The sequence below is a fragment of the Hemiscyllium ocellatum genome, chromosome 8, assembly GCF_020745735.1.
Source record: "Hemiscyllium ocellatum isolate sHemOce1 chromosome 8, sHemOce1.pat.X.cur, whole genome shotgun sequence".
NCBI classification, from domain to species: Eukaryota; Metazoa; Chordata; class Chondrichthyes; order Orectolobiformes; family Hemiscylliidae; genus Hemiscyllium; species Hemiscyllium ocellatum.
In genome coordinates, this window is record NC_083408.1 from 53,530,803 (window position 1) to 53,553,437 (window position 22,635).

At 36.8% G+C, this 22,635-nt stretch overlaps 1 protein-coding gene across 3 annotated transcripts in view; it reads right to left on the reverse strand.

The window, feature by feature from the left end:
• strn3 (striatin, calmodulin binding protein 3) overlaps positions 1-22,635 on the reverse strand; it is a 184,636-nt gene that overhangs the window by 67,799 nt on the left and 94,202 nt on the right. For all 3 annotated transcript variants that reach the window (XM_060829030.1, XM_060829029.1, XM_060829028.1), the window contains one exon: positions 11,638-11,771. In XM_060829030.1, the coding sequence (XP_060685013.1) occupies positions 11,638-11,771 (134 nt within the window). The remainder of the gene's footprint in view (positions 1-11,637; positions 11,772-22,635) is intronic.

Below are 22,635 nucleotides of genomic sequence, written 5' to 3' on the forward strand. Positions count from 1 at the left end.
GAATTTATAGCAAAAATTTGTAGGGTGATGTTACTGAAGTTATACATTGAAAAATTGATTGTCTGTTAAGTTTTTCATCTGTTAGAATACAGTGATAGTTTCACTTCTTTCATGTGTAAATCACAAAACCCTTTCTTTAAAAAGTGCATTCTCGGGTTAGCTGTTAACAATGGTGATAGCTAGACAATATGTTGAAGGTGTTAGCCCTCTGTGTTCTCTGTCTATGACCTGATGTTTAGATTGATTCTAATGTAAAAAGTGAGACAACAGTGTTTTACATAAATTCATGCAGTTTTTGAGCTCAGAGTTCTACATGAATGTATGCAGTTTTTGAGCAAAGTGCAATGTAACTCTGCGATACAAATTCACCACACAAAATATGTGTGTGGATGTGGGTCTTTGTCTGTCTGGGGTGGGGGTTGCGAGTGTGAGAGTGAAAGAGTGTGAGTGAGTGAGTGTGAGAGGGAGTGAGTGTGAGAGGGAGTGTGTATGCGTGTGGGGCTAACTTAGCTATGATAGCTACGTTCGGTATCCATAGGGAGGGCCTCATCTGGGACCTTGCGTTCATGTCACATTACAGGTGATCATCATTGCACTACACACACACACACACACACGGACACAGGTACACACAGACACCCACATATACCCTTATAGACACACACACTCCCACATGTACCCCCTCACAGACTTAAGACACGCTGCGCGCGCGCACACACACACACACACACACACACACCTATATTTTGTGGGGAATCCAAAGCTAGAAGGCATAAGTTTAAGGCGAGAGATATAAAATTTAAAAAAGGAACTCAAGGGGCATCTTTTTCCAGACAGAGGGTGGTGCGTGTATGGAATGAGCTGCCAGAGGTAGTGGTGGAGGCTTGTATAATTACAACATTTAAAAGGCATCTGGATGGGTACATGAATGGGAAGAGTTTAGAGGAATATGGGCCAAGTGCTGGCAAATGGGACAAGATTTATTTAGATTATCTGGTCAACATAGTCAAATTGGACCAAAGGGTCTGTTTCTGTGTCTATTCATCTCTATGACAACACTCCAACAGTCCCATCACTGACTGTGCACATTCCTCAACCCACCATTTCACTCAAGTACCAGGTCACATTCTAACTGGTCGCATGGCCAATTAGATAAGCCATTTTCCTGCCCCAAAACTCTGCATTTTGTGTACAAAGACTGCATTAACCCTGTGTAGATACAAAGATTGCAAAGGACCTGAATTGAAGTACTTGGATATGGTACAGAGGGCAGGTGACAAAGCAGCATGGACTCTACTGTTCTATATTCTATGATTTAAGAAAGCATGTAAATTATCATGCAACTCAATGGCAAAAATTATATTGCCAAATAGGTACTCTGATTTATGGGAACAAATAATAGCATAAATAAGAAATCCAGATTAAATGTTGAGATGAATTTCTGAACAATATTTGATGCTCTTCTTTTTAACGATCTAATCATCAATACTAAAAAAAAAACAGCTTTCATATTTACTGCAATTGTACAAGAATGTAAATCACTGTCACCACTGATCATAGTTCATAATGAAATATATGAACACTGAAGTCTCAACCCTCTTTTCAGAGTGTTGCAAATATCTAGTTCAGAATTCATACTTTTTATAATGTAAACATATTTATCCCTGAAATAACTAAATAAGTAAATGGAAAAACCTGGTTAAGAAACTGATTAATTAATACCAAAGTGAATTCAAATCCAAGCAAGCCTCGGTTTAATTAACCTGTGTTTATCATAGAAGCTCAATGTTGATAAGAAACAAAAATTATGTGACCCATCTTTCGACCTTTTAGTGGAAACAGGCAGTCTGGAGAAGGGAAATTTATATTTATCAGAAATACAAATTATTCATACAGATTACAGAATAAGAGTTGTGTTGAAGATTAAGTAACTAATTTCAATTTTTGCTTGAGGACATCTCAAAATCATCACATTGTCAAGGTGTGTCGTGAGGTGGAGGTTTTCCTGTTTAATTTATTTGTGTGTTTGCCCAGAAAGCAGAAAACTTCAGGTTTCCATTTAAGGATTGAGGTAGACTGCAGCTCACTGGATTGAAAGAGCCAACATGAGACAATTGTTAGTCAGGCCTTTGCTTCAAATAAAGAGAAGGATAACTTTATCACTCACCATGCAGAAACCATAAGAGACTTGAGTTCAGCTTAGGTTTAAGGAGGGAAAAAGTGGCTGGAGGATTTATAATAGCTTGGAGCTAGAACAAGAACTTTAGTGTTCCTCAAAGAGCCTTGTATCAAGGTTGCAAGCAGACATAGTTTGGAATCTGAAAGAAGCGAGTTGGGTGACTGCCAGCAATCTTAACAAGGAGCTGAGGCTTCCACAATTGAGCAGCAGTAAATATATGTTGAAGAGTCACCACCAAAATGAGGGATCTCATTAATGCATGGAAAGCTAAGCAAAATTAATGTGAATTCTGTTGGACTGGTGTGTTCATTGTGAATTCATATCTAAATGATTCTGGGTAATCCAAGATGGAGGATGGGAAAAAATTGTGACTGTAAAAGATGCTTTTCTTTAGGTATTTTCATGTTGGAGCTGATTTCCTCAAATTTCTAGGAGCTGTAATTACTGTCTTATAAGCTATTGCACTGTTCTGGAACTTTGGTGGGGGGAAAAATCAAATTGACAACTTTAAAAAGGAGGAAGATAGACAGAAGTAGTGACAATTACAACATTTAAAAGGCATTTGGATGGTGATGTGAATAGGAAAGGTTTCAAGGGATATGGGCCAAATGCTGGCAAATGGGACTAGATTTAGTCGCCATGGACCAACTGGACCGAAACGTCTTTTTACTTGCTGTGTATCTCTATGACTCTAATTGAATGAATTTTAAGGATTGTTATGATACATAAAGGAGGCAAGTAAAGATAGTCATTTAATAGTCCAGAACTTGAATTTTCTGAAGAGAAACATTTTGTTTTGCACTCATCACAATAATTCACAAGAAATATCAAAAGGAAAGGAGAACAATAGTTCTACTGAATGAAACGAGACTGCTGATTGGCTGTTACGTAGATTCCACTTGATAGAGGCCGGAGTTAAAATTTAAACAAAGTTTGGGAGTTAATTATCAGCTATCATTACTTTCTTCATTCTCCAAGCTATGTACCTACCACAGTCAGTTGTGAAACAACCAACACTCTTCTTGCATATAGAATTAATGCTGTTTTCCCCTTGTATTGGCATTTCCCATAAATTGTTCTGATGAGTGCAAGTCAAAAATTTCAACAAAATGACATTTTCAGCAGTAATAATTAGGTAGAATGGAGCTCATAGCATAAGTAATTATAAGCTGTAGTATTGAGTTAATAGTGTGCTTTAATTTTTATTTATAATAGCTTGTTTTTATTTAAAACTGGTGGCTGAATGCCATGTCATTTGATTGCTGAGTGTTCATGTTTCTCTTCGAACTTTCTAAAGTATCCCTTTAGGAATCATTAAAAAGGATAGAATAAACTGTCAATACATCAAAATGAATTCATTATGACTTCATGCAAATAAATGCATTTCTATCTCATTTAACTCACTCATGCTTACTAACAATTAGAAAATGTTTCATTTTGTAATCAATTTCCCAGCAAGCACAACTTTAAAACAGGTGGAAGGCAATTTTTGGTCTACAGAAAATTGAAATCGAAAACAAAATCATGGAAACGAAGTCTTCTATTAAACATTGCTAGAAGTTAAGAATAAGCACTTAATACTGAAATCCAATCCTCTACAAGGATTTACATTGATAGGGTTCATCTATATTGCAAAATCCATACGTACTCAACAGAATGGTTACACAAAATCATTATGCAAATCTATTGAGGGACAATTTTGGCAATCATATTTGCAAGCCTAACTTTTGAAGTTACATTGTAAATTAGGCAACATTAATGGCTGAAGCAAACATTAATGCATATTCTCTTTCACTGAGCTGAATAACATCAGAAGTATTCCTCATGCTAAGTGGACATTGTACAACACCAACACCTCAGAAGGCTAAAGAAATTCGGCATGTTCACAATGACTCTCCCAACTTTTAAAGATGCACCACAGAAAGCATCCTATATAGTCACATCACAGCTTGTCTGGCAACTGTGTTGCCAACGACCACAAGAAATTACAGAGAGAGCCCAGTCCATCATGAAAACCAGCCTTTCTTCCATTGACTCTGTCTTAACAACATTTAAAAGGTATCTAGATGGGACATGATTAAGAAGGGTTGAGGGGGATATGGGCCAAGTACTGGCAAATGGGAATAGATCAATTTAGGATATCTGGTCGGCATGGATGAATTGGACCAAAGGGTCTTTTCCATGCTGTACAGCTCTTTGATTGTATACTTGCCACTTGAGAAAACAGTCAATATAGCAAACAGCAAAGACCCTTCCCACACCAGTTATACTCTCTTCCTCTCTATCAGGCAGAAGATACAGAAGTTTGAAAACACATACCTAAACATTCAAGATCAGCTTCTTCCCTGCTGTTATCAGACTTATGAATGGAGTGAATGAAGTCTCATATTAGAATTGATCTTTCTCTGAACCTTCTCTGCAACTGTAACACAATATTCTGCACTCTGTTCTATACCTTGATGTACATAAGTATGATTTTAAGGATAACAAGCAAAACAATACTTTTCACTGGATCTCGGTACATGTAAAACTAATAAATCAAACTAAATTAATAAGAATTGCACAAAAATGTCATCTTTCATGTTCTCGGGATATCCAAAAACAGCTTATAGTCAATAAATTATGATTTATAATTACTCAGTGAACAGAATCAGAGTTTTTGCAGCATAGGAAGCCATTCGACCTATCATTTGGGTACCAGCTTTTCATAAGAGTTTCTTAGCTTGTCTCACTTCCCTGCTTATTTCCCATAGGCTTGCAAATTATCTGCCTTCAGATATTATCCAATTCCAATGTGAATGCCCTAACTGAATCAGACTCCACCACACTCTTAAAACAATTGTTTTAAGCCTATCACATATAAAAAAAAGGCTTTGTTTGTTGTCCTTTGAGTCATTTGCCAATCGCCTTGAATCAATATCCTCTGGTTCATGATCTTTCTGGCAAGGGCAACAGTTTCTACTCAATACTCAAAGTACACAGGTGTGGCTGGTAAATTCAACTCCGAAGTTCTTAAAAGGACCCAGGAAGATTCAATACAGGAGTCATTAGAGGAAAAAAAAGAAAAAAAAATCAGTGAGGTGCTGTTCCTCCAGAGACACCATATCTCTTGTAACCCTGCAAAACTTTCCTTTAGCTAGTGATCCAATTCCCTTTTGATATCCTGAATGAACACTGCCTTCAACATACTCTCAGGCAGTACATTCCAGTTCATAAGCACTCTTGCAGGAAAATATATTTTCCCTCATATTACTACTGCTTCTTGTATCAATTTCCTTTGAACTGTGCTCTCAGTCTTGATGGGAACAGCTTGTTCCTATACAATTTGTCCAGTTCCACCAGCTTGTTCCACCAATTTGTCCATCAAATCCTCTCCACCTTCCCTTCCCCTCCCCAAGGAGAACAACTGCAATGTCTCCAATTTATGAAGATCGTCATACTTACAATCATTCAGAGAAGAGTTATCTGGTTATCTGCACTCTCTCTAAATGCTTTCAATTCATTCCTAAATTGCAGTGCCCAGAACTGGATGCAACATTCCAGTTAAGGCAAAGCCAGCATTTAAATGAGCTTTAAAGTAATTTCCTGTAGAAATAATATGATTGTCTTGTCGGATTAGTTATGAACAGTAGGCTGGTTGAGTGATGATCATGATCTTGTGTTTCTTGGTGTACATCAAAAAGTGCCTGTCCCTCCTGAGACTGGAATGTCGAGATGTTTTAATTTCTGATCTAAAGGGCAGCTCGTCTAACAACATTGTCTCAGTATCCATCATTCAAATGGCAAAATCCAACAGAAAACAGGCCTTTTATGAGTCTGGTATATTACAAAAGTCACTAATATTTAAAGGGGCATTTTGCATGAAAGCTAAACGGATAGATCTCATGCTGAAAAATTGTGTGCCCTTCATGTGAAAGGAGTCAACAATGATTTCTTAATATTGTAATAGTTCTGCAAGAACCAGTTCCCTGATACCTGTCTTTGGATCTCAACCCAAGTTTATTTTTAGTTTCCAGCACACCCAAGTGTTTTAATGTCAAGGTTTGCAGCTTTAGTTCCTGGCTCCTTCCAAATAAAAGAAATAAAAGCTAAGATATGTGGAAAATCCACTGGTGTTGGCATTGAGAACCAAAATTAACAGCAATAAAAGTTAGCAACAGAGATCTGTTCAAAAGCGTTCATCCAAGAACATGATTTTGAGCAATGACACATCAATGCCAATGGCTGGACTTGGCAGAAAGAGAAATTATCAATCTTTTTAACCAAAGGATTTTGCTGAATCTCACCTGATTGAAAACTAGTAGCAACATGAGTTGGAGGATGCCATTACTAGTAATTAAAAACGCAGACACAAATCAACGGTAAGTCTGCAAACATTCAGAAGTGCCACTGACAATTTAAAAAGGTACCTGCTCAATTTGCACCATGTGCACAAACATTCACCTCCCTCCTCGACTGATGCAGAAATTCACAAAGGCCTCTCAGACAGCTTCTTCCAAACCTACACCCAATATCATTTATAATGATAAGGGCAACAGATACACAGGAACACAACCACCACCACCTGAAAATTCCTCTCTAAGCAAAACACCATACAAATTTGGAAATATCTTGTTGTTTCCTGGCTGTTGCTTGGTCAAAATCATAGAAATCCTCTCCCAATAGCACTGAAGGTGTACTTACACTGAACAGACAGCAATGGTTTAAAAAGATAGTTCACCATCATCATCTCAAAGGCAACTAGGGGTGGCCAATAAATCATGGCCCAGCCAGTGAAGCACACATCCCTGAAAATTCATAAGATATACTAAAGGAAGTAAGGAGAACTTGCAGCTGATTGCCACAAAGAGTTTTGCTGAAGGCAGCAAAATCTAAAACCTTGCAAAGATGCATCTAATTTCATGATGGGGATAGTAGCAGCAAAGTGTATTGAATCTGCTGAATTTTCACTGAGCTATTGTGGTAAGAAGACAATGTATTTTAAAAAAATCAAAAATCATAATCATGAACAGTAGATTGCATCCCACTAATCATTTAATTCATTGTGAAATTTACCATGTAAAATAAATCAGTGAGGAATTCTCAGGAATAGTTTTGCATAATTGCAGTAAGGCAAAAGAGGAAAACATCAATTGACATTAAAAAATTGATTATGAGGATTACAAATGTGCTTTGCTCGTAATAACTCTTCTTTAAAAGTGCAGATGAAATATCACAAGTGAATTTTTTGATGGAAACAAAATTCTGCCATTCTTTCCCTTTGCTAGAGTACAATAAACTGTTATTCCTATGTGTTTTAAAGGACATACTGGATATTTATTAATGTTTAGTTTCCTTTTACAAATATGTTTTTGTTCTTTAGCTTATAATGGAATCATTTGCAGCACACAAGGCGGCCATTCAATCCATCAACTCTATGCCAACTCCTTGTACAGCAATACATTCCCCAAGCTCTATTGCCATAGCTCTGTGAATTTATTTCCTTCAAGCAACTGCGCAATTTCATTTTGTATTCATTGATCATCTCTAATTCTACTAATCGTGTAGGGGAGTTCCAGGTCATTGCATTTGCTGTGTAAAAAGGTTCTTCTTTGCATCACCCTGCATCTCTTGCTCATAATCTATAAACATCCAGTCTTTATATCAAGGTAATATGATGAGTTTTTCCTGGTCTATCTTATTCCAAACTTGTCATAATCTTGTACAGTTTATCAAATCTCCCCTCAGTTTCCTTTGTCCAGGGAGAATAACTCTAACTTTCCCAATTTCATCTTGTAACTGAAATAGCCCATTCTTGGTACCATTGAGAATAACTATTATTTCTTCCTCTGCACTGCTAGTTAGCTTATGATACGGTGATCAATCTTTCCTAACTGCTTCAATGGCACTAGGTTGAATCAGCCCACCTTCTTCTCCAGCATCAGGTGCAAAAATAGTGTTTCTAATTTTACTGAGAAAATAATGGCCAAGATGATTCTTGTAAACACATTTCAGAATGTCTTCTCCCACTAACGTTCCAAATCAATAATTAAAGTACCATATATCATCACTTGATAGTTCTCCTGAGATTTTTATGCATATTTGCTTCTCCTCTTGTCAGTTGGAGGCTATAGAATATCTCCACTAATGTAATCCTATTGTTTTTTCGTAACACTAATTAAATTGATCAGTTCTTGCTCCTTCAAGAATATCATCTATTTTGCACATCATATAGTATTTTACCTTCTTTTCTATCTTTTCCAAAATCTTTATATCCTTGAACGCTCAGTCCTCAAGATTTTTAAGTCATGCCTCCTTTTACATTCTTTTGTATTGGTGGTGATTTTAGCTTATCAACTATTATTCACTATACTTTGCACGCTTACATACGTGCATCACTACCTAGTTTCTGAATTTCTCACTATCTTTAGTTCACTGCTAACTAATATGGTCTTTGTTCGTTCTCTAGTATGGACTAACTCTTTCATTTTTCTTCCCTACTTCCCTACCCTACTGGCATCCAGTGCCTTCTAATTTATTTAAATTCTCCCAATCAGACTAGTGAAGTTTCCCATGAAGACATTGGTCTCAATCTTGTTGAAATGCAACTCAACCTTTCCAGACGCAGAAGTGGTCCCAATGGCCCAAGAATCTGAAGTTAATGGCACTAAAAGCCAATCTTTAGAAACAATGTGATAAAAATCCATGTGACATTGCAAAACAATTTTCAAATAGAACAAAACCATTTACACACATAATTACTATGGTGATGCAACTGTTTTCATTCTTTTTCTCATTTTTAAAAGCCCACTGGGTTCAATGTCACAGGTAACAAGACCACGCAATCCACACCCCATTTTTGTTAGGAGAGATTTCAAATTGGAATAAGTTGACTTTACACTGATGGTGAAGGACCTATTCTTAATCTGACATCAGCCAAAGGCAATCTGGTGATACTGTGAACTCACTATGTGACCAACAGAAAAAACACACAAATGCTACAATACACGTGTGCACATAAATAGATCACGAGATCAATGCCTAATGGAACAATTTAAAAATCCTGTGGTTGTGAAAACCAAACGTAGCTCAATTTTTGTACTCTTCACATGTGACTAATGCTGATTAATAGTAGCTGGTACAAAAACCACCACAAACACAATTTTCACTTATTCATTAAAACAGCAGAAAAAAAATTAAATTATGGTAAAGTGCATGTTTACAAGAACATTTCAAGGCTGCCCTGAATACAAGTTGGTTTTAAGAGCTGTTAGCATTGGCATTAACACACAAAATTAAGAGGCAACAGAAACTTTTTAAAAAATTCATTCATTGGTTGTGGGTGTCACTGGCTGAGCAAGCATTTATTGCCAATTCCTAATTCTCAGATAAGAGTCCACCATATTGTTGTGGGTCTGCAGGTACATGTAGCTTAGACTGGGTAAGGACAGATTTCTTTCCCCCTAAAGGACATCAGTGAACCAGATGAGTTTTTTTTGACATTCAATGGTTTCATAGTCATCGTTAGACTCTTATTTCCAGAATTATATTGTATTCAAATTCCATCACCTGCCATGACAGGATTAGAACCAGTGGCCCCAGATCATAACCTGCATCTCTGAATAATAGATCAGTGACAACATCACGAGATCGCCATCTCCCATATGCAGTGTTCATGACAGTTCCACCACTTTACTGGTGATTTAGATTAAACTAATGGAGTTTTAACTAGCTGGGAGGGATTTTCTTTTTGGGTACAGGACACATCAGGGCAATTTTCAATGCGTTTGGGTAGATGCCAGTGTTGTAGATGTACTGGAACAGCTTGACTATGGTTGCAGCAAGTTCTGGAACAAGTTTTCTGTATTATTAACACAATGATGGCAGGCCCATAGTCTTTGGAATGTCTAGTACCTCTAGCCATTTCTTATTACCACTTGAAGGTGAATCAAATTGGCTTCAGACTGGCATCTGTGATGCTATGGATCTCCTGACAAGGTCTATACAGATCACACATCACAGCACTTCTGGTGGAAGATTGCTGTGGATGCTTCAGCCTTACCTTTTCGCCTGATGTACTGGCCACTCCCATCACTGATGAAGGGGATGTGGCAGGACTGCAGAAATTAGATCTGATCTGTTGGTTGTGAAATCACTTAGCTCTGTATATCACATGCTGCTGTTTACACACAGGTGGTTTTGTAGCTTCACAAGGTTGAAACTTCATTTTTAGATATACTTGGTGCTGCTTCTGGCATGTCCTCCTGCACTTTTCATTGAGTTAGGATCGATAGAAGACAGTATTTAGCATCCTAAAGCATCCTTAGCTTTATTATTAAGGACATAGCATACAAACGCAAGGATGTTATGCTTAATTTGTAGAAGATATTAGTCCAGCCTCAGCTGAAATACTGTGTCCTGTTCTGGGGGCTGTACTTTGGTAAGGATACAAAGATATTGAACAGAATGCAGGAAAGATTAATGAGAATGATTTCAATTAATGACCACTTCAGGGCCTCATCTTGCTGCGACAAGTATTAATCTAGCTGCGTCTGTGGCTGCCATCATGCAGCAAGCACAACAGGCAAAACTAAGTGGCCAGCTTGTCATCTCCTGGGGATAGGTGTGTCATCAAAAGAGTTGGCATCGGAAGGGAGAGGGGATACTGGAGCCTTCCCTTGCTGCTGATTCCTAGATACCCTTCTTCGTTGGACCCCCACCCTGTGGACATTGCCTGCCCATGTTCTGAGACTGCTGAAGTCATGAGCTGCTGGCCTGATGGGGCAGCAGTTCTCCATGGGCTGGGGATAATCTAGGCTGACATTACAGTCAAATAACGAAACATTGGTGCACTGTTTGACAAGACATCAAAACTGATAAGCTGTTTACCAGCAAAATGTCACATTGCACTGTATGAAGAACAACAAATGAACTTTCTAGGTGAAACAAACAGAGAATGTTGGAGAAACTCAGCAGGTCTGAGAAAGAGAGTTAATGTTTCAAATCTGATATGACATCTCCAGCATTCTTTGTTTGTTTCAGATTTCTAGCATCTGCAGTATTTTACTCTTTCATGAGTTCTCCAGATGCACTGGTCAACATTTATACCACATCCAAATTCTCTCCAAAAAAAAATGAAACTACTTCACTGCTGTTTCTGGAACTTTGTTGTGTGAAACTTAGCTGGCACAGTTTTCCGCATCATAACAATTAAGTATGACATGTCACAAAAGTCATAAAAGAGGCTAAATAGATGCAAGTTCTTCCTATTCTTCTCTATACTGTGACACATAAATATGCTAATAGAAAGTAAAGATAAAAGAGGTTATTCTGATTAGTGCTATTTCTAACAGTCTTGGAAATAAGTTACCTCATAACATAATTTTATCAGAGAAGTATGATGCAAAACATTTATGCTGTTCAAATACAAAAAATGCAAACTTAGAATATACTGAGGTAATATTAGTTCAGATACTTACATCATAACTGAAGTCTGCATCATTTGCTACTGTCAAGTCTGCAAGGTCACCAAGGCCCAAGACACTTTCTAGCACATCATCGGGACCCATAATAAATGATTTGCCAGTTCCAGAGGGAAAAGCCAACGGCTCAGCTATTTGAAAAAAAAACAATTATTTAACATTAAGTGCATAAATCAAATGGGAAAAAAAATCGCAGAACCTGTTTTTATTAATGTATCCCTAATAATATGTCATTATTAAAACAATGATTTTTTTTCCAATGCTCCAATTTCTCAAATGTCAGGAAAACTTCTTTTCCTGTATACTAACAAACTAATATGTTTTCACTCCAAAAGATAGCCGCAGTGTTTCAGCAGAAACAAAAGTTCCAATTAACATCAAACCCAATTTTAGAGCAATACGTTGTAAGTCTTGGAGGTGAGCTGCTTATTTTTAAATTGAACCCAGAACATGTGAAAAGTACAAACAAGAAAAACAATAAACAAATAAAGTATCAGTAACAAATCCAAAAACAAGACATTTTTTCATAAGCAACCTGGAAGATTCAACTGTAGATTTCAAAAAGGAAATTGATAATATGAAACAATTTTAGTGTTCATTGGTGAAAACCAGGGGAACAGGACGAGCTGACTCACTCTTCTAGACACAAAGAATCATTTGACCTCCTTTTGTGCTGTATTGTTCAACCAAATCTGTGTAACAAGTGTAATACAAAGTTGTTGTGAAACATTATCCAAGATTGAAAAAAATCCAAGAGGTTTCAACAATTCTGTAAAATAATCCACGTTAACACATTTTTTCTTGATGTCCATTTTACTGTTCATCATTTAAGGGTTCTCTCCCAATACAACATTTATTACAACATATAAAAATGTAAGGCTTTTCCAGTGTCATGGTTAGAGGGCATGAAGAGAACCTACTCCAAAAAAGTATTATTTTCTATGATTATGCATTTAAATTCAGTTTCTTCCACAAGTGGACAACCTTGCTGAACTCAAAAAATGACCAAAGCCAATTACATGATTGCATTTTCAGAATCTCTTGAATTGCATTAACATCTCAGCTAAAGCTGACATGACATACTTGGAAATGAGGTGTCAGAGAGCTGTCTGCTTCCAGCCAGCTTTAGACAAAGGAAAACATCAAGACCCATTTTGCTACAATTATGCCAATGCCTTTACTTACCTTATCACATCATGGAAACTTCAAAAGACAGATACAAATTATACTGCTAACTTAATGGCCTTCCAATTAGCCCACCAAGATGGGCCTGCAAAAAGTGAAATGCTTGTAATTATTGCATGACTTGAATCCAACCTGTTTGAATTGCTTAAATGTACAGTTCTGGAATTCTAAGTCATTTGATGTCAGTGGTTCCAGGTAACTAGGAGACCTGTTTGCCCTTGCTTGTTCCTTCTCAAAAGTGTCATCGCCATAAAGAACCTTAGATTTTGCCGATCAAATTAGACTAAATTATCTAAGTACAAGAAATACTGCTGCACCTTTGACTGTGACCCATTTCCATCCCAGAAATGCTACAAGATCAGTCAACAGACAGACTCCCAATTGGATATCCACTCACTGGATTTTAAGTCAAATAAACATTAACATTTTTAATGTTTTAAAGTATCTACCTTGGATATTTGGGCAAATAAAACAATTCCCCATGTTCTGAATGCTTTATTAATAAATTCTACCCTTGATTTTATATTAAAGAATTTTGTTATGCGTCTATTTCAAAAAAATGAAATCTGAACACCCTTTAACCTACCTCAAAAAGTGATGGGAATAAGAAAACAAAAAGGAGTAAACCAAACCAAAACTTCTTGTCTTAGACTCAAGAAAAGAAAAGTAATCAATTTAAACTCATCCATTTCTCTTTGTCCGTGACATGAAAAATATTGTGCCTTCTGCTTCAAGTTGATTATTCTTCCTTCTTGCTCATTCTTTACCAATTTGGAATTTGAACCTCCATTTCTCTCCATCACAAGCCAATGAAAACAAATGAAAATATGGGAGAAATAACCATGTGAAACAGAAGCTAAAGAAAGAAAGCCAAATAGAAAAGAACTAGATAATTGAAAAAGTAAACAGAGGAACAAAACAAAACAAAAAAAGTTTAAGAAAAAAGTTGAGTGCCAGAAAGTTTCACTGCAACAGTACTGCTCCAGCAGACTTACATGTAGAAACCACGTACAATTTCAAAATCCATTCAACTGCTATTATTATTGCAAACAATAGAACGAGTCAATCAAGTGAACTGTAGCAGTCCACTTTCAAAACAGGAATAAAATGTCAAGTAATTGGGATTCCTCTTATATTTTCAAGATGCTGTTAGCTTGTCCACTGTTATGCATATAATCTGCTAAATTAAATACCAGCGACACAGCAGTGTAGACCAATGCTCGACTATAGGTGGAAGTGGAAAAGCGATAGAGGGAGGGAGATTCTTAGCAGAAGCTGCATGATCCATCTAAGAGAAGGAAATGAAGTAGAATAAGTCACATCAACCAAGATAACTCTCATGCACATTCCACCTAACATTTATGGTGCAGGTTAGCAGTCTTGTCATCTTCTTAATTAGGGAAGAACAGAAGTTCAAAGGATCATTAAAGGGGGGCATGAGACAGAACACATGCTTGAAGCAAGACATACAAACTCTAACAGGTTAAGTTTCATGCAATTTATGAAGTTACTTAACACTCAACCAAACGTTGCTGGCAAAACACTATAATCATTTCACTGCTTTACAACAAATTATTTCGTAGACATTTTTCTAAACATTTGCCTAGCTATATAAAACTGGAGAAATTCACATTTAAATACCGAACTGTTAAAGTAGAAAGGTAAATTAATTTATTTTAATACAGCTGAACTTTAAGGATTTTAGTGGAGGATTATAACAAGATCAATGCTTAATTTCTATTTCAATCCTGCAAATCTGTTTGAAAAGTTGTCTCTTTGATTTTGTAAAGCAACAAAATCATGGCAATTATTCCTGCAATTGGGAACAGAAGAACTGAGTTTTGTTAAAGAGCGAGCATGGATGTGCATGAGGTTATGAACCATCAATTCAGGATTGTGATCTGAATGTGAAAACATATCTTGGTGTTCTATCTACACAATATACGGAAATATTTTTCAACATGAAAGTATCACCGAATAGAATGGTATTAAAGGTTCAAAATAATTACACTTCTCCATAATCAGGTTTCCCACTGATAAACTGATTAATTAACTTTGCCTGTTCCACCCAACAGAAACAGGTCTTTCACATTTCACAAAGTGCTTCTACACCAAATGCTTTTAGACAATGTTACCACCTTAAGTTTTAAACTATTAGGCATATTCATGTGAATTAAAATAATTTGCTGCATGAAGAAATATTAAAATCCAGACACAAAGCAGTCACCCAGTTCTGTTACTTGACTTGCAATTGTAATTTGCAGTAGAAATGAACCAGTTGTCATCAACAGGCGTTAAATCTACATAACTTTCCTAAGCAATATATAATACTTCAAAAGCTACTTCAGATTACCTAACTGTATTATTTACAAATTCCTTTGATGCGACCGAGTAAAAAAAATCTCAATGATACACTGAGCAACATTTGGTGCTATAGCTAAATGAAAATACTTGGTTAGAAATGTTGCTTTACTGAACAGGTAACATGGAACAAAAAATGGCTGAAGATTGCATAGAATTTAAACACATACACAAAAGTTTAGTTTTGATTAGACATTTTTCCATCAATTGTACAGAAACATTTGGATGATGAGCAATCTAGGTTGTATTTTGGTTTGCACACGCTACAATAACAGTGGTAATTACAAGGTCATTTGGGTTGAATTTACTCATTAAATTCTGAGCATGGGTTAGAAGGCAGCTCTGAATAACTCATATCCAAGATTATTTATTTTAATCCAGATTTTGATTTGGTGATAGCCACTTCAAAAATGTTTGTGCGCTAATGAAATTGCAACAGCAAGCTAAAGCCAAAGTCTTGGAAGCAGTCCATATTGATATTAAACTGGTTATTGTTATCTCCCAGGCAAAAGGCATAAAACAGAGTTTAACACAGACTTTTCAAATTTTTGCAGAATTGGTTTAGTGGTATTTGATTTTGTCAGTTCAACAGATCAAAATGTAACAGGTCCCAATATTCCCTGCCTAAAATACACTAAGAACTGAAAGAGACAGGTTGTACTAAAATAGAAAACAGTTGGTGTGGGGTCAGAATAAGTCGGAAAAGTAATAAAGACAAATTAGTGCTTTGATCACATGCCCTGAGAGTGGTCTCTGAGTTATCAATTTTGTGTAGCTCACTGGTAGCCCTGTTTTAGTTTGAAAGTTTTAATTTAAAAATAACCAGCAAAATGGCTTTATGTTTAAACAAGCTAAAGACTAGTTTATTACAAAACTTTGGCTTCTTAATCAAGTAAAAGTGACTATGTCACTAGTCAAAAATCCACACATAAAAGTAAGGTATTTATAAAAATTGGAATTTAGATTAGCCTCTTATTGTTGCAGGCCAGTGACTGGCTTCAAGACTCCATTTCCAAAGACATAAAGTCAGAATTCAACAGATATTGTAATTTCTGCAGTTGGAAGTTGCTCCCACAAGTGAACAGAACAGGTACAGGTGGCAAATAAAGGTTTCTCTGTTTTATATTTTATGAAATTGTATCTTGTTGCTGTTGGTACCTGGTTCAGTACAAATAGACTTGCGTCCTTTTTCCCGTCTCCCTTCCGAGAAGCAGTGACTGCATCAAGATGTCTTTATCAGTCTCTGTTCAGAGAAGCTGACTGCAGCCAGACTTCATGCAGGTCAAAATGTAAAATGGCTACTCCCCACAATCTGTCATATCATGCTTCCAGCTTAAAGTACTAACTTAGGCCTGGGGCACTGACCCAGAGGACCGTCCATTATCTTTTAGTGTAGATAATTAACATTCTATCTGTCTCAGTGATTAGCTTCGAAGGCTCTTACTGTCAGATCTGGTAATTCACAATTCTATTCACAATTTCAGGGAAACCACTGTTAAAAATTTCCTGGAAATTTCATAGTATTTCAAAACATCATGTTCTTACTTCCTGAGATAATTACAGTATGGTCACAACACAAGCTGAATCGTCAAGTGCAGTCATGCGACTTTTAAAAAGATTCTTTGTCCATTTTAAAGACAGATAAGCTTCCTTTACTAAATATAAGTACACAACACCAGGTTGAGTGCAACAGATATATTTGGAAGTACTAGTTTTCATAGTGCTGCTCCTTCATCATTCAGCAGGTTCATAAGACAGAATTTATAGCAAAAGATCACAGTGTCATGCAATTAAAACAATATATTGAACAAATCTAGATGTTATTAAGCCTTTCATCTTTTAGAATGGGTTTTAGTTCATTAATATGTAAATCACAGTACTCCTTTCCAGTCACATTCTTGAGATAACTTAGGGTTTTATTAAAAAAGTGAGATCTCCGTTCACACAATGCATTAAAGGTGTGAGATTAGAGTCTGTTTGTAGCCCAATCTTGAGCCAGACTGGTCCGATTTCCAAAGTAGGAATAAAATGTTACATGGATGGACTGCTTGCATTGATTGCCTGCAGAAGGTGTGCTTTCTGACCAAATAGAATGTCTCTCCAATTACAATTCTGCAAATGTGAATTCACCCCATAGACTTGTGTGCGGGCGTGCATGTGAGGGAGAGTGTGTGTGTGTGTTAATGTGACAGTGGTGTGGGAGGAGGTGTTCCAGAAAGGAAAGAAAGGAGGAAGTGTGGCACTCTTGATGAAGGAAATCACTGTTGTGTCAGAGAAAGATGATACCTCAGAGGTGTCAAGGACAGAATCTAGTTGCTCACAGCTAAGGTACAAAAAGGTTAGTTAAGAAAAGCTGGCATGGAATCACATGAAAATTGTATTTAACTACATTGCAAGTTTTTTTTGATGGGTAACATAGGTTAATAAAACTAATCTGTTCGTTTAGTGTTTATGGACGTACAAAAGCATTTGAATAAGTGTGACACAAGGACATGTTATAGTTCATGGAAAAGTAGCACAGATGAATTTGGTTGAGTGACAACCAAAGTTCACCAAGTATTGGTGAACAGAGCCTAGTGATCTTGAGGTAGATTTATAATAGAATTTCAAAGGGTCAATGCTAGGATCTCTGTACTTCTTATGTGCGGGTCAGGTGAATTGGCCATGCTAAATTGCCCGTAGTGTTAGGTAAGGGGTAAATGTAGGGGTATGCGCTTCGGCGGGTCGGTGTGGACTTGTTGGGCCGAAGGGCCTGTTTCCACACTGTAAATCTAATCTAATCTAATCTAATTGTATCCCATGGGCCACCAAGAAGTGAAAAAGACAAAGGCATGAAGTTAACAAAACCAGGGAGAAATAACAAGCATAATGATACCATTATATAATGGGTGGAGTTCAATTTTCTGAATACAGATTGAGATAAAGTAGAATAAAAAGCAGAGGGGGTTAAATCTTCTGGAGTCTGTTAAATAGAACTTTCCAGTCTAATCAGAAAGGAGAAAACTGCTGAACCTGGCTTCAGGGAATGAGGTGGGCTAAGTGCAGGAGTCATTTAGGGAACTGCGATCATTGGATCATAAGGTTTGGAAATGGAAAAGGACAAGGAGCAAACCAGAGTAGAAAAAATAACGAGAAAGCCAACTGCAATGGAGTGAGACTTGATTTAACCCAGATAAACCAGAAGCAAAAATTGACAAACAAAACAGCAACCAAAACACAGGCTCTCCTTAGAAAGATAGAATATGAAAAAGGACTGGTAGCTGAGAGAGAGCATTCAAAAATCTTTGAGATATATAAAAATAATAAAGAAGATTTGGTAAATGGAGCTTTGTAGCAATCGGGGACCCAAAAGGAGACTTGTGCAGAGGGGCAGAAGTCAGAGGCATACTGCATCTGTCTTTATCCAAGAAGGTGTTGCCCAAGTCACAGTGAAACAGTAGGTACCTCAGACACTTGATAACTTAGAAGTTGATTAAGCATTTGGCACCAGATAGCTAGCTATACCTAAAGGTAAGCCTCTACAAACTGATGAGATGCATTCAAGGATGCTGAGGGAAGTAAGGTAAAAATTGTAGAAGCACTGGTGTAATTTTCCAATCCTCCTTCAAGACAAAGGTGGTGCTGAAGGACTGGAAAATTGCAAGTGCTAAACACTTGTTTAAAAAAAATTGTCTTGGAATAAAATTAACAATCACTTGGACAATGCAGGTTAGTTAAGAAAAGCTGGCATGGAATCACATGAAAATTGTATTTAACTACATTGCAAGTTTTTTTTGATGGGTAACATAGGTTAATAAAACTAATACTGTTCGTTTAGTGTTTATGGATGTACAAAAGCATTTGAATAAGTGTGACACAAGGACATGTTATAGTTCATGGAAAAGTAGCACAGATGAATTTGGTTGAGTGACAACCAAAGTTCACCAAGTATTGGTGACAGAGCCTAGTGATCTTGAGGTAGATTTATAATAGAATTTCAAAGGGTCAATGCTAGGATCTCTGTACTTCTTATGTGCTGAATGACCTAGACAGTAGTGTAAATAGCTCAATTTTGAAGTTTAACAACAAGACGAAATTTCAAAGCACTGTGAACTGCAAAGACCTTAAAAGAACAAAGACAGGTTAGTGGAATGGGTAGACAAGTGACACTTTAATGTAGAAGAGTGTGAATTTATTCAATTGCTAAGAAAACAGAAATAAGAGAAGGATAAATTCAAAACAGGAAGTCAGGAGCAAAAGGGCACAAATTATTTGCACAAATTACTGGAGGTGGCAAAGCTGATCAAGAATGTGGGTAAAAACCCATACTGACTCCTAGACATTAAAAACAGGGTTTTGGGCTGACAAAGCAAAGTTGAGGCTAACCTGCATAATGTACTGATTCAATCTCAACTGGAATATTATATCCAGGTCTGGACATCACACTTCAGAATGGATTGGAGGTAACACAGGGTAACAGTTTACAAGAATGATTCCAAGGATCTGGTACTTAAATTACATATTTATAGAAGCTGCAACTGTTCTCCACGGAGGAGAGAACATTTGAGAGGATATCGGCTAGAGATTTTCAAAATCCTGAGGGGTTGTGAACAGTGTAGGCAGAGACAACTGTTCCCTAAGTAGAATGATTAAGAACTAGGACGAACAGGTTTAACATAATTGGCAAAAGATGCAATGGCAACATTTTTTCTTCAATGCATCAAATGGTTAGGATCTGTAAGGTAGATTCAATCACAGCATTCATGAAATTGGATTATCTGAAAAAGGAACAAAAACTGCAAGGCTGCAGCAAAAAGACAGGGGAGTAGCAACAGGTAAACCGCTTTGTATACAGCCAGTATAGACGTGACTGAATGAAAGGCTATCCTTGTGCTGGCAGAAGTTCAAGATTTTATGATTTCATGATCTATTCTATACTGATCCCAACCATAAACTGTTGAGTTGCTACAAGTAGCCTCTGAAATATATTTTTAAAGACTTAATCAGGGGGATGTCAGCATCGCTGGCTAGACGAGCATTTATTGCTCACCACAAATTATCCTGGAGAAAGTATAAGACACCTCCTTGAACCACTGCAGATCATTATGGCATGATATATAAACAGTGCTGTTAGGAAGGCCTTGTAGATAATGGATGTAGAAATTCTCTTGATTTTGATCCAGTGACAGTGAAGGAAGGTAATATGACATAGTTTCAAGTCAGGATGGCAAGGCTTGGAGGAGATCTCACAAGTGGCAGTGCTCTCGTCCTTCCCGGTGATCAAGGAGATGGATTAAGAAGGTGCTGTCTTAGAAGCTGTGGTGAATTGATTAAGTACATCTTTTAGATGCTACACATGGTACCATTGTGCATCTGTGGCAGAGACAGTGAACGGCCAGTGAAAGACAGCCCTGAACATCCACCTTCTATTCTGGGATTATCACTCATATCTGCTGTCTCCATTGCTGTTAATGTCTTGCAACAAAACTGGAGTGACCTCTCCAGAGCAAAAACAGTGGCAAAGTATATGGACTGCCTACCTGGTTGGGACAAAGAAATTCAAAGCACTATATCTGACCCCAGCTTGGTTGCAAGAATTGTCGTAAAGACAATACATTTAGAGATTAGTCCACATCTAGTTTCTAGTCCATGATTTTTGTCAGGGATTATTCCTTTAGCCTTCAAATCTCCCAAAGTATTTATAAGGCTATAATCCATAGTTAGGAGTATGGTTTATGTGCAGCAAGGCTCTTGTCCACACACCCCTTGGCCTGCACACCAAATATCTAGGGAACCAAAATTCCTCAGGGGCTTTTAGCTTGGGGTGAGAGGGATCCAGTTTCTATGTGTCACCATGAGAAAGTGTACTGACAAGAGACTTGTACATGCTTCTTTTTTTTGCACTGATAGCCAGTAGTACCGATCAAAAATGAGAAGCAAACAAGCACACAAGAAGCAGGAAACATGCTCACTCTCTTCACATTATGCAGCATATCAAAGTGTTGGAGACATATTCTATCTTTAAGTCAGCTAGGTTTTCCATAAAGTTTAGCCAGACTTATGCCCTGGAGAAGACATTCAAATATAGAAAAAAATCATCAAATATAGAACAAAGCAATGATGAGTGATAAGACCAATTAAATTCCAAGGGTCGTCATGTCTTTACCAGGTAGCTTTGAGGATAGCAAATAAGATATACTGAAAATATATCATTTTATTATGGGCTTAGCTTATCCACATTTCATATAAAAAGTGCAGAAACATTGTATATATTTGATAGCAAAAGTCTCAATATGCTTGCTTCAAAATAAATACTAACATAATTTTACCAAAATACAATACTTAGGACTTCCAAACCCCCACACAGAGAATAAAAAATAATTAAATCAGTTTTGATATTTTGAAATACTGAGCCACTTAATAATAAACTACTGAGCTTCTTCTCATATGCTAACAGGTCTATCAGTAGAAATTCACGTGGCAATGTAATAAGAGTAATTAGTGTAGGAAAATTTGCAGTAGGACATCACCAAGGGATAAAAGGGATTGAATATGAAAGAGGGATGCTGGAAGAAAATAGTAATGAAAATCTATTAACTGGAAATGCATATTCCATCATGTAACCAATCTCATATTTTCTACTTTACATGAGAAGAATGCCGAGACAGAATTGGGAAGGGCGTGGGTGCCCTTCCGTCACACTGTTGAAGTATCCATTTCAAGGGATAGCACCATGATCTCCTAACAATTTCACATGAATACATTCCAGTCAGAATTATTGGAAACTATGGAATTTTGTACTGAACAAAAGAGGTGCAGAATGCATGTTATTAAAACAAAGGTGGGCAATGTAAAATCATAATAAACATTGCTAAAAACACTAAATAATTTATACAACATTATATAAATTTAAATAACTAAAATTGCTTTCCAAAATAACCACAAAAATCTATTTCAGGGTCTTACTTCTGACCTCCAGTATTATAATGAGAAGCATGGATTCTACTTCAGATGAGAAAGAGATAAACAGGATTTCTAGCACTACATGACAACATCTTGAGGAATTCAAGTGTTCATTGCAATTTTGATCATTTAGTTAGAAACATCAATTTTTTTCAAACATGTATTGCTTAGTTACCATAGAGCCATTGTTTTGGTAGTTCAAACATAAGTAGTGACAACCTTTCCATTTTGCATATTCTCATGAGTTGCTAAGAGATGTGTTAGGGTGGGAAGATACCAACATGTCAGACTGACAAATGCAAAATACTACAAGTGCTGAAAATCTGAAACAGAAACATAAAATGCTGCATATACCCAACAGATTAGGCAGCATTTTTGGAAAAAGAGAAATAAAGTTAAGTTTGAAGTGGATGACCTTTGATCAGAACCAGAAAGAAATTGGTGATATAACAGCTTTTGGTTGAGGGGCAAGAGAAAACAAGAAGAAAAGTAATTGATAAGGCATGT